The sequence below is a fragment of the Strongylocentrotus purpuratus genome, unplaced genomic scaffold (genome assembly GCF_000002235.5).
Source record: "Strongylocentrotus purpuratus isolate Spur 01 unplaced genomic scaffold, Spur_5.0 spur5_scaffold_18, whole genome shotgun sequence".
NCBI classification, from domain to species: Eukaryota; Metazoa; Echinodermata; class Echinoidea; order Camarodonta; family Strongylocentrotidae; genus Strongylocentrotus; species Strongylocentrotus purpuratus.
Window position 1 is genome coordinate 4,386,008 of NW_022145603.1, and position 15,952 is coordinate 4,401,959.

At 41.3% G+C, this 15,952-nt stretch overlaps 1 protein-coding gene across 2 annotated transcripts in view; it reads left to right on the forward strand.

Annotated features, from left to right (window-relative positions):
* Positions 1 to 15,952, forward strand: part of LOC100891045 (GRIP and coiled-coil domain-containing protein 1) — a 37,066-nt gene that overhangs the window by 18,626 nt on the left and 2,488 nt on the right. Inside the window, exons 13-16 of one of the 2 annotated variants that reach the window (XM_030989075.1) lie at positions 6,076 to 6,224; positions 9,151 to 9,174; positions 14,234 to 14,342; positions 14,892 to 15,091. In XM_030989075.1, coding sequence (XP_030844935.1) covers positions 6,076 to 6,224; positions 9,151 to 9,174; positions 14,234 to 14,342; positions 14,892 to 15,091 — 482 coding nt within the window. The remainder of the gene's footprint in view (positions 1 to 6,075; positions 6,225 to 9,150; positions 9,175 to 14,233; positions 14,343 to 14,891; positions 15,092 to 15,952) is intronic. The other variant, XM_030989076.1, reaches the window with a different exon arrangement.

Consider the following 15,952-nt stretch of genomic DNA (forward strand, 5'->3'; position numbering starts at 1 on the left):
CAGAGTGGTTTTCTCATTCTATACGAGGAAAATTTCAGAGTGGTTTTCTCATTCTATACGAGGAAAATTTGTTTACAGGAAATATAAAGATCAATAATAATTATTAAAAAAAAACCTTCTGTTCCTGCTTTACTTGAAATCAACTACTGGTATCTGGTATCCTACTTAAGTAGTCTGCACCGACGTTTTCACTGCCCTTGATAGCTGTGATGCTAAACTGGTACGGTTGAAGTGCCAGAGCCCATCTCAGAATCCTTGAGTTCGCGACTTTTGATTTCGCGATACACTGCAGTGGCTGGTGATCAGTTTCTAGTTCAAAATGCTTGCCGTAGAGATATGGTTCGAACTTCTGAACACCCCAGACTACTGCTAAGCATTCACGTTCCATAACACAGTAGCGCTGCTCTCTTGGGAGAAGTTTCCAACTAGCGTAGGCGATAGGGAACTTCTTCCCTTCTGTCTCTTGTAGCAGAATTGCACCAAGACCATGATCTGAGGCATCAGTCCTCAGGATGAAAGGAAGATCTAAGTCCGGAAGATGGAGGATGGGTTCACTAGCAAGTTTCTTTTTCAAGGTAGTGAAAGCTGCCTCTTCCGCATCTCCCCATTTCACTAGAAGTGGCTCTCCTTTCTTTGTTCGGTCAGTCAGTGGTACTGCTAATGCTGCGAAGTTGGGAACAAACCGTCTGTAATAACCCACAAGACCTAGAAAGGATCGAAGTTGCTTCTTGGTCTTAGGTCTCGCAGCTCCTTGAACTGCATCGACTTTGTCTTGCACTGGTCGAAGCTCTCCTTGACCTATTCGATGACCAAGAAATTCGATACTTACACATCCTACAGTGCACTTGGTAGGCCTCGCTGTCAAGTTTGCTCTCCTCAGTCTCTCAAACACCTCACGGAGGGTATCTAAATGCTCCTCAAAACTTACTGTATGGATCAAAATATCATCAATGAAATTGTCTACACCATGCAAGCCACGGAGCAAAGCCCTCATGATACGACTAAAGCTTGCCGGAGCATTAACTAGCCCAAATGGCATGCTTCGAAATTGATACAAACCATCTGGTGTCACAAATGCTGTCAGTTCCTTGGCTTCCTCTGTTAAGGGTACTTGCCAATACCCTTTGGTTAGATCAATCTTTGTGAAATACTTGGCCCTAGAAAGTTTTGCAAATATTTCTTCCTGATCAGGTATCGGTTCTGCATCAGTTACGGTAACTTGATTTAACTTACGATAATCACAACAAAACCTGATCGTCCCATCTTTCTTCTTTACCATCACTACCGGGGATGCATAAGGAGAAGACGAGGATTCAACTATGCCAACATCTATCATCTTCTGAACCTCCTCCTTCACCTTACCTCGCAAAGCATGTGGTAATGGGTACAGTTTACTCTTAATGGGTTCCTTATGGACAAGTTTAATGTCATGCTTACCTAAGTTTGTCAATCCCGGCATATCAGTCAAAACTTCTTCATACTCCCGTAAAAGAGAGTTGACCTCCTCACGCTGCTTATCATCTAGATGTGGACTGATCTGCACATCTTTGAGAGATTCTGTTGGGGTAAGATTGGGGAGATGAAGAATATCCTTTCTCGAAGAATGGTTTACATCTTCATTCTCTCCTTCGCTACATTCCTCAGACAAGCCATCATCCACAACAGAGACACCAGCAACTTCAAACCCACCTGCACTCTCCTCTCTCCTGTAGTACTTCTTCAGAAGATTTGCATGGAAGGTTTTTATCTTTCCATCCTTATCAATTCTGTAGTCCATTTGTCCTATCTTCTTTACCACCTTGAAGGGTCCTTTCCAGTGCATCAACAGTTTGTTGGTGTCACTCGGAAGTAGAAGAAGGACTTCATCATCAACTTCAAACTTTCTCTCCTTTGCTTTCTTATTGTACTGTCTCCTGTACCTCTCTGCTGATTTGCTGAGATTCTGTTGGGCAACTTCACAAGTCAATTGCAGCCTGTCTTTCAGATCCAATACATACTGATATGTAGTCTTGGTATCCGGTTCATCAACCTCTCCAGTCCACAGCTCCCGTAGGATAGCAAGAGGGCCTCGAACTGCTCTCCCAAACAGGAGTTCAAAGGGTGAGAATCCCGTGCTCTCCTGCACTGACTCTCTGTAAGCAAACAAGAGGGGGTTCAAATACCTACCCCAGTCCTTGGGTCGTTCTTCACACATCTTGCGGAGCATAGACTTCAAGGTACCGTTGAAACGTTCAACCAACCCATTGCAAGCGGGATGATAGGGTGTAGTCGTCATCTGACGGATGGAGAATAGACGACTGACTTCCTTCATCAGCTCTGATGTGAATTGGCTGCCCCGGTCTGTCAACACCTCTCGTGGTATCCCCACCCTGGAGTATATGTCCATCAGTGCCTCTGCAACTGTCTGTGCATCAATCCTGCGAAGTGCTACAGCTTCTGGGTAACGTGTAGCATAGTCTACAACAGTAAGAATGTACCGATTACCTTTGCTAGTAGCAGGTTCTATCGGTCCAACCAGGTCCATCGCCACACGTCTAAAAGGTTCATCGATGAGAGGGGTTGATCCCAGAGGCACCTTCGTAACCTTCCCCTTAGGCGAAGTACGCTGACATGGTCCACATGACCGACAATACCGCACTATATCTGCATGCATACCTGGCCAGAAAAAGTGAGTCAAAATCTTATCACGGGTCTTTTTAGTTCCAAAATGACCACCAAGAATAGATTCGTGAGCAAGCTTCAAGACTTGATTCCTGAATTTAGTGGGTACCACAACTTGCACGAGTACATCTGACCCTGGGGTTGCATCAATATATTCTCTATAGAGTACATCCTTCTTAACGAGAAAGTAAGACGAATTTCCACTCTTACTTATCTTCTTTTCTCCACTTTCAGCGAGTTTCCTGGAAGCATCCAGTGCATTGTCCTCCTTCTGGGCCTGGATTAGATCATCCACAGACACAATGTCATTCAGTGAATCAGGTACTTGAAGGGGAGGCCTCGTACGTCCTGCCTTCCGCTTCTGTCCTCTTGTCTCTACTGCGTTGGCCTGATGATCTTTTGGCTTCCAGTCTTGGTCTGGGTCAGCTGGTTGCCGGGCTCCATAAATGTTCCCTAGTACAATATCATACACGGGTGTTAGCACACACAAAGCTTCTGCCTTACCTGTGAAGAAAGGAGTATCTAGCTCGATCGTTGCAACTTGGAAGGTTCTGATCGTCCGATCAATGAGCAAGCAAGTCCGCTGTTCTCCAGTGAACTGCTCTTCCGACACCAAGTCTTGCCGAACAATGGCAGTCGTACAACCGCTGTCACGTAGAACATCCACGAGCTTCCCGTTCACCATTCCCTTGCTGACTGGCATCTCCACTGGTGAACCACTCGCTGCTGCTGATAGTACCGGGAGGGTGTCGCCAGATGCTAGCTTCACTCCGGTTCCATCTTCGGTGAGGTTTTCTCTCACGATGAGACTCAAACCCTTCGAGTCATTCGGATGAGCTGTCTCTCTTGAGTCAGTAGGTCCTGCTGCAGCATCATGTCTGGCTGATGTATCATCTGCTGACCTGCCTTTGACGAGACTTGATCCCATCTCACGTCGACCTTTCTTTCCACTTGGGCAATTGAAAGAAAGATGTCCAAACTTATTACAAGTGTAACATTTCTTGTTCGAAAGATTAGAGTTGGTTGGATTCTCAGACCTACTTGATCTTTTATCACTACTTGAACTAGTAGAACTGTTTGGACTCTTAGTATTATTTGAACTGTTAGAACTGGACTGCTGGGCTTTCACCCTTCTTACCCTCATATCTGTATGAGCATCATGATATTGATCAGCTAGAGTTAATACTTCTGTAAGCTTTCCCGGATGACGTTCCTTAACGAACATCAGGCATTCCTTACTGCTTGTATTAAATATCTGTTCCTGGATGAGCAGGCTCTTCAGACCTTCAACATTGTCATCATAAGAGCTAAGATCAATCCATCGATCTAAGTATTTCTCAATTCTATGGGCATATTGAACATAGGTTTCCCCCTGATGGAGTTTAGCATACCTAAACTTAGTCCTATACCCTTCTTCCGTAAGATCATATCCTTTTAGAAGTGAGGATTTAACTATGTCATAATCCTTAACCTGGGAAACTGTAAGTCTTGAAATAATATCCAAAGCCTTACCCGACATCAAAGCACAAATTGCGAGTGCCCAATCCGACTTATCCCACCCTACAATGACGGCATGTCTCTCAAACCTAGACAAATAACTGTCAATATCATCCTTTCCTTCTTGGAAAACTGGAAGAGGAGGAATACTGGGCCTACTACGTGGGTGCCCCGACTGTGAACTAGGTCCTGTCCCATTAGTTTTCCTTAGTTCCTCTAGTCTAATCTGTTGAGCTATTACTTCAGTCTCAGCACTCCTTGCTGCCGCTCGTTCATCTCTAGCTTCACGCACACACTCATCAACATACGTTCTCAATTCCTTCCCCTCCAAATTAAACTCTTTCCCTTGTGTAATAAACTTATCTCTCTCCATACTGCAGGCCACACCAAGGTAAATTTACAAACCTGCCAAATGCAGACAATTTATGCAGCGCAAACGTCACCACGCCCTCAGCTCTGGCACAGGCACGTAGAGAAGCCTCCCTGCCCCGACCTGCACTTGCACCACTGTCCGAACAGTCTTTAACCTACAAACACTGTAAACTGGAGAGAAGATCAAGTTTTCATTATTACACAAAAACAATCACAAGACATTAACCAATGATAACAATCTAATCATTATAACCTAACCTATCAAATAGACAAAAATAGTCCCTTCGTGGTCGCCAATATGTCAGATTTAAAAACTGTAATTATTATGGTCTGACGATAAATTAGGTTCTGATGAAATGAGTATGTATCACAAGAAAATCAAGCAATTTCAAGAGTAAAATATGGTGTACAAACAATTTATTTAAGAGCCATCGGCTCTATATAATTAAACATGCAAATAATTGACAAGAATAAAATGATTCAGCATCACTATGAACTTAGATAGGAGTATATCCTATCACTGTTTATGTCGACTTATCGTTACTCAATTATATCACAATATAATTCTCCATATTTCCAAAGGAAAAAAGATTACCTGATGACCAGGTCATCCTTCGAGGTATAATACAGTTAATCTCCCACCGACTCTAGCCCGGTCTTTATATAAAAAGTATACTGTTGTGGGTTAGAGAGTCCCGATTTAGAGTTCGTAAATACCACCTCTTCCTGTTTCTGAATAGGCGGAACGAAATGCTCTGGTGTATGTAGTAACCCGGTGCGATATGATGCATGACCTGCTAAGCCTGACCGGTGTACGACAGCACTGGGCGTTGACTCAACGACTTGACGCGAGTATATAGGTTGCCTGAGCTTGTCGACTACGAACACATGTCCATTCACTGATGGTGCCTAGGGTTATGGCTACGAGCCCAGCTTGTCCAGTTCAGATGTTCAAATGATGATTCAAGTTGAGGCGAGGGCTGATGAGGCTTCTACCACGTCGGCCTGTGCTGCCTGGTTCTTGCCTGGTCCCATAGTATAGGGAAAGTCTATGCCAGCAACAGCATGCTTATAGCCTGTGGCTGTAACTTTTACCTTCGTGGCCAACACCCCTCATTCACTCCCCAAAGTCAGACCAAATTCTGAAAGGTCTGCTCCTCTCGAGATCTCATGTGCAATCTCATTAAACTACCCTAAATCTCTAATCCACGTTGGCTCTCTCAATAGTAACCTCTTTAACATTCTTTGTATTCCTCTCATGCCAAAACTGTCCATCCAAATTCCTTTTACTGAATCCTCTATACACAACTTTCCTATTAACATTCTCCTCATCCTTTCCCCACACACAGACAAAGACAGACACCTGCTCTACTAGAGACCCAAGTTAGTTGACCTAGTAAATCCAAGTTAGTTGACCTAGTAAATTGCTACCAACAACATCTATTCATCTAACACCTGTCCATTACATTCTCTGTCTAAAAAAGAAATCCCAGTCACATTGTGACACTGTCTCTCTCTTGCGTCTCTCTCTCTCTCTCTCTGCAGCTGAAGGCAGCAGACCTTGACCAGCAGGTCCAGAAGCAGCGTGAGCGGACTATAGCCCTTCTAGCTGATAAGGACCAGGTCGTTAATGATCTTAAGATCCAACTGAATCCATCACAGTCCTACCAACATGCACCTCCACATAACTCCAGGTGAGTCCATCCTTTCTTACACAGAAATGGGTATATGGGACTACTAGTGAATTTCTGTGTGCAGAAATGGGTATATGGGACTACTAGTGAATTTCTGTGTGCAGCATGTTGCAACTCAGTCTAGTGTGTTGTCAATTTCAATTTTCTGTGTCAACATGGTGCGTCAAGTTTATGATTGATGTCGTCATTAGTTGACAAGACATGATTGGTAAAATAAATGTGACAGAACAAGGTACAGCTGGTGCATTGAGGTGTTATGTCAACGAGGTTGTTATATATATATATATATATACATGTACATGTCATGTGGCGTGAAAGTTTGGACCAAACTTTGAAATGAAGTCTCGTATTTTGAACCTGAGAGCGCTCTTGCATGGAGATAAAGACGAGTACTGTTCATGTGATCACATTGTGAAAGAGAGAGAGAGAGGGAGTGGGAGAGGGGAGGGAGAGGGAGTGGGAGAGGGGAGGGAGAGGGAGTGGTAGAGGGGAGGGAGAGGGAGTGGGAGAGGGGAGGGAGAGGGAGTGGGAGAGGGGAGGGAGAGGGAGAGGGGAGGGAGAGGGAGTGGGAGAGGGGAGGGAGAGGGAGTGGGAGAGGGGAGGGAGAGGGAGTGGGAGAGGGGAGGGAGAGGGAGTGGTAGAGGGGAGGGAGAGGGAGTGGGAGGGGGGAGGGAGAGGGAGTGGGAGAGGGGAGGGAGAGGGAGAGGAGAGGGAGTGGGAGTGGGAGAGGGGAGGGAGAGGGAGAGGGGAGGGAGAGAAAACTGAGAGAAAGAGAGAACTAGGAAGAAGAGAAGAAGAAAAAAAACAGAACGAGGGAAGAGAGAAAGAAAGTGGTAATGTTTATTATATACAGTACCAAAAAACTGATGTAGCTGTGATTTGGAATGGTCCAATTTTAAAGAGCTAAAAGAACTTAAACTGAAAACTTGCTGAAAATCAAATGCATGGTTCATAGGAATGGCATGCATTTGGTCTAAGTTTTCCAACTCTTACTCATTGCATTTTGAATATGAGCGCCCCATTTCTTAAAGGTAAAGACCAGTTATGGTCATGCGATTGCATTGTGAAAGAAACGTTGTGGAATCGATCAGAAAAGGTTGATCATTTAGCATCTAGCATCTGCAAGGTTCTGGAATCATCAAAATGATAAGAAATTTGGCCCATTCTTCATAAAGTTACAAGCACTATACACAGAAAGATGTATATGGGACCCTATATCTCTCACAGACCATGAGAGAAACAAATTTACCAAATATATGAATTAGTAGGCGGTTTCCCGGCAAATTTTTTATCATCATGTGTTAGTCAAAACATATTCTTTCACATGATTGGTAATGAGAGCTTCCATTTCATTTTTTGAAATTGGGGCGTTTCCAATACTGGTCTTTACCCTTAAAGTTGAGTACAGGGCCTTGTCTTATAAAGAGTTGTGATTGATCCAAATCAATCGCAAGTCCTCCAGTCAATCGCAAGTTTGCAGTCCCCTATCTCTTATGTCCATAGCTGCGATTATTATCAATCGCAAGTCCTCCAGTCAATCGCAAGTTTGCAGTCCCCTATCTCTTATGTCCATAGCTGCGATTATTATCAATCGCAAGTCCTCCAATCAATCGCAAGTTTGCAGTCCCCTGTCTCTTATGTCCATAGCTGCGATTATTATCAATCGCAAGTCCTCCAATCAATCGCAAGTTTGCAGTCCCCTGTCTCTTATGTCCATAGCTGCAATTATTATCAATCGCAAGTCCTCCAATCAATCGCAAGTTTGCAGTCCCCTATCTCTTATGTCCATAGCTGCGATTATTATCAATTACAAATAAGTTGATATCAACTCTTTAGAAGACAGGGCCCTAGTCATGTGATTACATTGAAGAAAAAACCTCTGGGGGTGTTTCACAAAGATCCAAAGTTGATCTTGTCTCTAAGTTGGACTTAACAATCATGGAAAGCCGTTAGCATCAATGAAAATATTTTTTAAAGTTATTTTAAAAGGCATAAATGTTAAAATCAAATCATTCATATTGTCTATTATCAAAGAGATTTCATGTTCTTGATGTGGAATTTATAAAAAGTCTAAAATACTTGAATTTTTATTTTCTGGTTGTCCTTTCGTCCGTCCATCTGTACGTCCGTACGTCCCGTTCTCGTAATCGCGTTATCTCAAGAACCGAATGATGGATTACCGCCAAACTTGAATCATGCATGTATCTTGCAGAGCTAATGAAGTGATTAGATTTTGGGGTCACAAGGTCAAATGTCAAAGGTCACAGGGCTCATGATGTATGCAAACATTGCTTGTGATCGCGTTTATCGCTAGAACTGATTGATGGATTCCTGCCAAACTTGGTCATGTATGTATCTTGCAGAGCCAATGAACTGATTAGATTTTAGGGTCATCAGGTCAAAGGTCATGGGGCCCATTAAGGATGCCTATAAATAGCTTGTGAATGCATTATTAAAGATGCAGATGGATTACAATCAAACTTGAATTTTAAAAATTGCTTCTGTTTTGGTTTGTAAAATTGCTCTAAGGCGGAGGCATAATTTACGCCTGCACGCAGTCGAAGTTCCATTTAGTTGTTTTTGAATATATTTTATTTTAAGGCTACACATGGCTCTCCATAATATTTAAGTCCAACTTAGAGTTCACTTCGACTTATAATCTTTGTGAAACACCCCCCTGGTTGTCGGCAAGGAATGGTTATGTAATACAAAATAATTGATGTATGATGTGAGGTTTTGGAATCATCAAAATTTGTATTTGTATTTATTACTTCAACCATAAAATAATATCAAATGAAAACAAATATATCAATTTAAAATAGTAAATAAAATTATGGTTAGGAACACCAAAAAGCAAAATCCCAAAATAAAAAGATACAGTCTACAATACTCCATGTTAAATTTCTCTGCATGTTTCAAATTTCAGACGTCTTAGAAAATCCAAAAGCTAGTAAGTACTTAATATTTAAATCTCCTGATGCAGAAATGTCATTTTTTCTTGCCAATGTGCCTATTAATTTCTGCATAGTGAATTTTATTTTCTTCTGTGGTGTTTGTTTTAATGACATGTTAAAGTTTTATTGTAATTGTTATTTTTTCTCTGCAAATTTTTTTTACATTCCTTTCCATTGGTTTTCCAGTTGAGTCTGTTTAGTAAATTACTCCATTTAAAATGCTGAGAATACTGTAAAACCAAAAAATGTTGTATACCATTCAACTTTTCAATTCAGGAAAAATTTGTCAATTGTAAAATTTGCCAAGTTGGAATGTTAGGATTCATTGAATATCGTAACATATAACTTTTGAGATGTGGCCATGTCACAAAACTAGTGAAGGTTTCATGTACACAAACGTCTTTGGTTTTACAGTGTACCTGTGTATGCATCTTTCTTTCCAATTTCCTTTTTCATACAAGGATGCGTATTTGTAGAATGTTACATATTTTCATTTTATGTCTGCTTTTCTTCATCCTGTTCATTGTTCATGGTTATTTTTGAAATATTCATTGTACTGCTATTCTTTATACATGTACACATATCTTTCAATCCACAACATGAATGTGAAGTCATCAAGGTCCCTCTGTGACGTTAGAATAGCAAGGCACCTGGTTAAAGGCTTGTTTACATACCAGTACAACTTTGTAAACTGCCACTTTAAACTTCCACGGCAAGTGTAGATGAATGACAAGTTTGTTGATGAAAAGATGCATGTATTATGCATAAAGCCCCAGTCCCATATAAAGCCGGACCAGCACGGACGAGCACGGACCACTCCGGACCATCCCGGACCATGGTCTGGGGTGATCCGGGATGGTCCGGGATGTTTTGTTCAAAAAAAGTGTGATGCTTTTAAGCTACAGTCCCATATATGTCCCGGACCGTCCCGGACCATCCCGGACCCCATCCGGGGTGATCCGGGATTCGGTCCGTGTTGACACCGTGTTGGCACCGGGGTGGTCCTGGATGGTCCTGGATGGTCCTGGATGGTCCTGGATGGTCCTTGGCGGTCAATAACTCACTCCCGGACTGCCACGGATCAACACGGACCGCCCCGGCGCCACTACGGATGACCCCGGACCCAGCACGGTGGCTACACGGATCACCCCGGATCAAACTATTGTCCCGGACCGTCCCGGACCACCCCGGCAGTTTTTGACCGTCCCGGACCACCCCGGCAGTTTTTGACCGTCAAAAACATCCGGGGTCGACTCCCGGACCGCCCAGGACCATCCAGGACCATCCAGGACCACCCCGGTGCCAACACGGTGTCAACACGGACCGAATCCCGGATCACCCCGGATGGGGTCCGGGATGGTCCGGGACGGTCCGGGACGTATATGGGACTGTAGCTTTAGGTTCCTAGACATACTCGATGTGTGTTTATAAGATGCATGTATTATGCATTTAAGGTTCCTAGACATACTCACTTTGTGTTTATAAGGCGCATGTATTATGCATAAGGTTCCTAGACATACTCACTTTGTGTTTATAAGGCGCATGTATTATGCATAAGGTTCCTAGACATACTCACTTTGTGTTTATAAGGCGAAGAAATGTGAGGCAGACTACTCTTTTGTCATTTCATTTTGCTGTGGGTTTGTGTTATTGTTTAAGCCCCACTGCACTACTTAACCCTATTTAGCCCGGGGGGGGGGGGCTTGAGAAGCCCCCCCCCCCCTCAACATTTTTCGCGATAATTTTTTAACGCAAGAAAATCTTGCACTGAAATTTTGTGACTTTTTTCTTTTGAGTCTTGCGCATCTTTTGAAAGAAATTTTTCGAAAATCGGACCTACCATTACAAAGTCACGTGTCCTTTTGTCTTTGCATGTCAGCCCGAAAATCGCTCATTTTTGTGATTTGTGTACAAAACGTATGGAAATCTCATTTTTCAAATAAAGAGATAAAACATTGGTTATTTGGTCTTGTTTATAGTTTAGGGTATTTATTTTGGGGTCAAAATAGTTGAATTATAGTTAGAAATGAAATAAAACAACAAAAACAATAAAATACATAAGTTAAAAAAACAAGGAAATACATAAGAAATTATCAAAACAATAGATAACATAAGGAATAACCCTGGTTTTTAAAATGTTTGTGTTGTATTATTATTCCAAATGGTCTAACAAATATATGTAGTGAGAAAGAATGCCTAAATATGAATAATGTCTGATTTATGGGCAAAAATGTGAATTTGATGACCTTATTTGCATAAATTACCATAAATATGCAAATGAGTGAGTTTTTCAAAAAATTGAAATTACCATAGTATTCTATACACTTCACTTGACATGTATGCAAATTTTCGCGGCGATCGGTCGTTTCACGGCCGAGATCATAGGGGGGGGGGGGGGGCCTTAGAAGCCCCCCCCCCCCCCCCGAGCTATGCAGTTTCAAAATAGCCCGGGCTAAATAGGGTTAAAGCTACTTTCGCCCTCTATATAGCAAACAATGCCTAATCGGTGACCACTGGTCCCCCATGATCCCCTTTTTTATGTTAATTGAGAGCTGAATCGTTGAGATAACCACCTGTCAGTGACCACGCTGGGTGGTCTAATGCCTCCTGGCCAAACTAGTGCAGACGGTCTTTAAGGCAGTTGAAGGCTTAATAATTGTGGAAATGAAAGGTATGATGCCTCTACCTGTTCTCTCATATTTGTCTCAGAACACATTACAGTTCCAAGGTCACCTTGCATGGGCTTGTTAGGCATTAGTTTGACTCAAAGCAGTCAATATTTGCATTTATATGTACTTAAAGACCGTCAATACTACTGGGCTAGAAGGGATTAGACCACCCAGCCAGGTCACTGACAGGTGGCTATCTCATTAACTCAGCTCTCAACTAACATAAGAAAAAGAGAATCATGGTGACCAACAGGCACCGATTGGGGAAGTTTTCTATATAGAGGGAGCAAGTAGCTACAAGTAGGACAGTGGGGCTTTAATACGTACAGTGGAAACACAATAAAAAGAATCCAATATATCCAGATAACTGATACATGTATAACAATAAACTTTTGCCGGTCCCAGCTTGGTACATTCATATTGGTTTGTATTTCTCCCTGATATAACGAGATACCTCATGTAACAAGGTAATTTTCATGGTTCCATTTTCCTCATTATTGGGTAATAATTTCTGAAGCTCTTTGGAAGCGCATAGAGAATATATTGTGCGCTATACAAGAATGGACTATTATTATTATTACGATGAGTATCCACTATACGATGCCTAATTGCCTATATTCCTAGGACCATTAGTCAGTATTTTAGATGCATCATCGATATTGTCTATTATATCCTACATACTAAGAATCTTGCTCTACGATTGGTGAAAAGTAAATCACGTGAGGAAAGATAGTTCGCCCATTATTGATGGGAGAAGCAAAAAGTTCGTTACACTGTGTACTATCTACACAGTGCAACGCACTTTCTTTGAAGATAGAGGTACTATCTACAAAGGGCAACGCACTTTAACTGAAGATTATCCAAACGCGCACTAAAACAGGCGTAATTAAGCGCGCATTACCAATGAGCGCAATTAAAGAAAACACATGCGCGCGCACACCTTACCCTCAAGGGGTTGGGTTAAACTTAAACTTTTTTGATGTGAATTTGGGCCTAGGTGTCTTTTCTGTAGATGCATACACGTCCTTTTCTTTTTGTTATTAAATTGTTTTAGATGTGGAATATAAAGCAAATAATCACCTTTTGGTTTTCAGGCGATGGCAAACTATCACTTCCTCGTCGATCAGAATATAAACGCTATCTTTCCTCAGCTTCGCTTCGGAAAGATAGCTACATCCAGATCGCCTCGGAAGTGATAGTTTGTCCCATCACCTTCACCAACGGTAATTATTTGCTTAATACAAGTTCATTGTTCATACTTTCATTCATATTTCAGCTGTTTGTTTGTAAACTCTAAATTTCATCAACTCTTTTTTACATTTTCCTCTCATATTTTTATGGGGGCATTTTCTCTCCTCTTCTTCTTTTCTTGCGGCAATTTTTTTTTTGTGTGTAAAAGACCTTCTGAATCATTCATGACAGAACTTTTTCTGGATATGGCTGTGGTGATTTTGGAAATTAGTTTTAATAGTGAACAAGTAATTAATTGGGTCTGAAGTAATATGTGTGAACTTGTGAACTTGTGAACTTGTGGTCGAGTGGTTTAAGGCGCTTGACTTGGAGATGCGAAGGTCGAGGGTTCGAATCCCGACACGGCACTAATATCCTTTGGCAAGATATTAACCTGCACTTGCTACTCTCCACCCAGGTGTTAAATGGGTACCCGGTAGGATGCGACCGTCATTGTTGGTCAAACAGTTTTTGAGCGTCATGTAACGCCTGGCTGGAATGCTCCCCAGGGAGTGGAGATTGTGCACACATTGTGTGCGGGTAAGCACTGAATCCAATGACCGGGGTAATAATATAATATATTTGTAAAGCGCTTAGAGACATTTGTATTTAGCGCTATATAAATTAAATTTATTATTATTATTATATTATTATTAATTCTAGCATAACCAAGTGCTTGTTAGGAAGGGAGGGGGCTGTTATACTAACTGGAGGCATATGACCCATGTGCATTACTGAATACATGTACATCAAATACTCCTCTATACATTTAATTCATTGTTTTTATTGTGAATCTAGACATATATGTATTTCTGTTTCAGAAAAAAAGAAATCATTTTCATGTGATCCCCCCCCCCCACAAAAAGGCACAGACTCCAATCGGATACTTAACCACAGTTCCCTGCAGCCTTGAGTCAAGCCTATCTATGTTAGTCTTTGGCTGAGCAGCTTAAGTACAAAGCCTACGGCTTGCAGTAGACTGTGCAGTCAGCAGTGTAGTCTTACAGTGCAGACCCTGATTTGCACGGCGACTGACACAGGTCTGTGCCTACTAATGAGCACAGAATTGTGTATGAACTCGACCATGAGTTAGTCAGATGTTCACCTTATATATAGCCGTATTTGTAACATGATATCTATGCTTTGACCATTGCAGTGACCACTACAGTCCAGCTGATGATGTCCAGTCTGTAGCCAGTGAAGATTATGTCTCATCAGAAACAGAAGAAACCGTCTCACAACTCGTACATGCACCACACTCTCCAGTAAGTTGATATTGGGCGATTCTGTAAAAAAAAAAATTTTACTATTATTTTTGTCAAGACTTTTAATCAAACTAATGATTTAGAGCTGTTTGGGGGTAGTTCAGGAAGTGATATTTTAGATTAATTATTAAGTTATTTTCAAATTTATTGAAACAGGTTTGCTTCCTCAGTTAATAAACTGCTATCATTGAGGGTTCTGAATAAAGCCATACAACAATATATAAAAAAGCAATATATTGAAAATCTATGTAATTAAAAATAATGTATAACAGTATGAAAAATATATGCATCAAATTATACATCCATCTAGTTTATTTATATCTTTAGTCAATAGGCGGTGTCACACAGGCCAAAAATCCGGAATTTAGTTATCCTCTTAAGTGCTGTCTGTCATCAATTATCCCATTAAAAATCCTCTAACGAAGCAAGAAAATTCTCCCTTGAAAGGAATTTTCAAGGGATTGTTTAAGGGATTTTTCTGTGTGATACCGCCTATTGATTTGTATTTATTAATTCATTAATTTATTTATTTGTTGATTGTTATTCCAGGGTCAGACAGGGAGCTCCTTTCTGCACTTTGCGGAGGAGCAAGCCCGCAAGGAGGTGGAGCTGGCCGGTGTGAAGAGACAGAAGCAACAGGTGGAGACAGCACTGAGACAGCTCCAGGATAAACATGCAAACTCAGTGCAGAACTACCAGGAGGAGATGGAGAACCTCAGAGATGAAGTAGACCGATGGCAGAGAAACAGGTAAGCAGTCTACATGTGCATTGCATTTAAAGGGGAAGTCCACCCTGATATAAAGTTGGTTTCAGTAGAAGCAGAGAAATGAGAGGAACAGGTCAGTGAAAGCTTCAATTTCTTTGAGTGAAGTCGGAATAGATTTTTTTCCATAGGGGTTGAACAGAAACATTTTTGCAATAATTATATTAAGACTGCATGTATGATTAAAATTTTCTTGAGGGAAAATGAAAATGTCTCATTTTTTAGTACAGAGCTAAGGTAGAGATATGTCACAGAGTTGCCAATTTGTGTTTGATTGATACAAAAATTCATAACTGTCTTATTTTTAGCTAGACTTTGCTCAAACTTTCTTTTACCTGTTCCTATCTTTTTTTCTGCTTCTATTAAAACCAACTTAATATCAGAGTGGACTTCCTCTTTAATTTGCTTACTTGTTGAAAACTAATGTGTTTTGTTTCATTTCATTTCATCTATATATTCAATCACAGTAACTCTCTTTAGCCCAAAGGACAAAAAAAACAACAGTATCTATAGTATCTTCGAATCATCGGATCATCGTGTCCGGTCCGGTGGTCACGTTACAAGACTTTTCGTGAAATGAAAGCAGAAGATCATATGAAGATGCATGTTAAGGACCCAACCTCTTGTAGATTTGCTGTAGGGTTGTCACAAAGTGTTGGGTAAATTGGACCAGACCATTTGTAGATGAGGTGTATTTCATAAACATTACCCCCAAATTTTGTGGATAAAGGGGAATGTTTTTACAGAAGGTCTATAACCTGATGATTCAAAGTAAGCCGTATTTATACAGTAGGCTTGCGGGTGCACCATGTGGTTATCTTTCTTAACTTATAGTTCTAAGAAAGA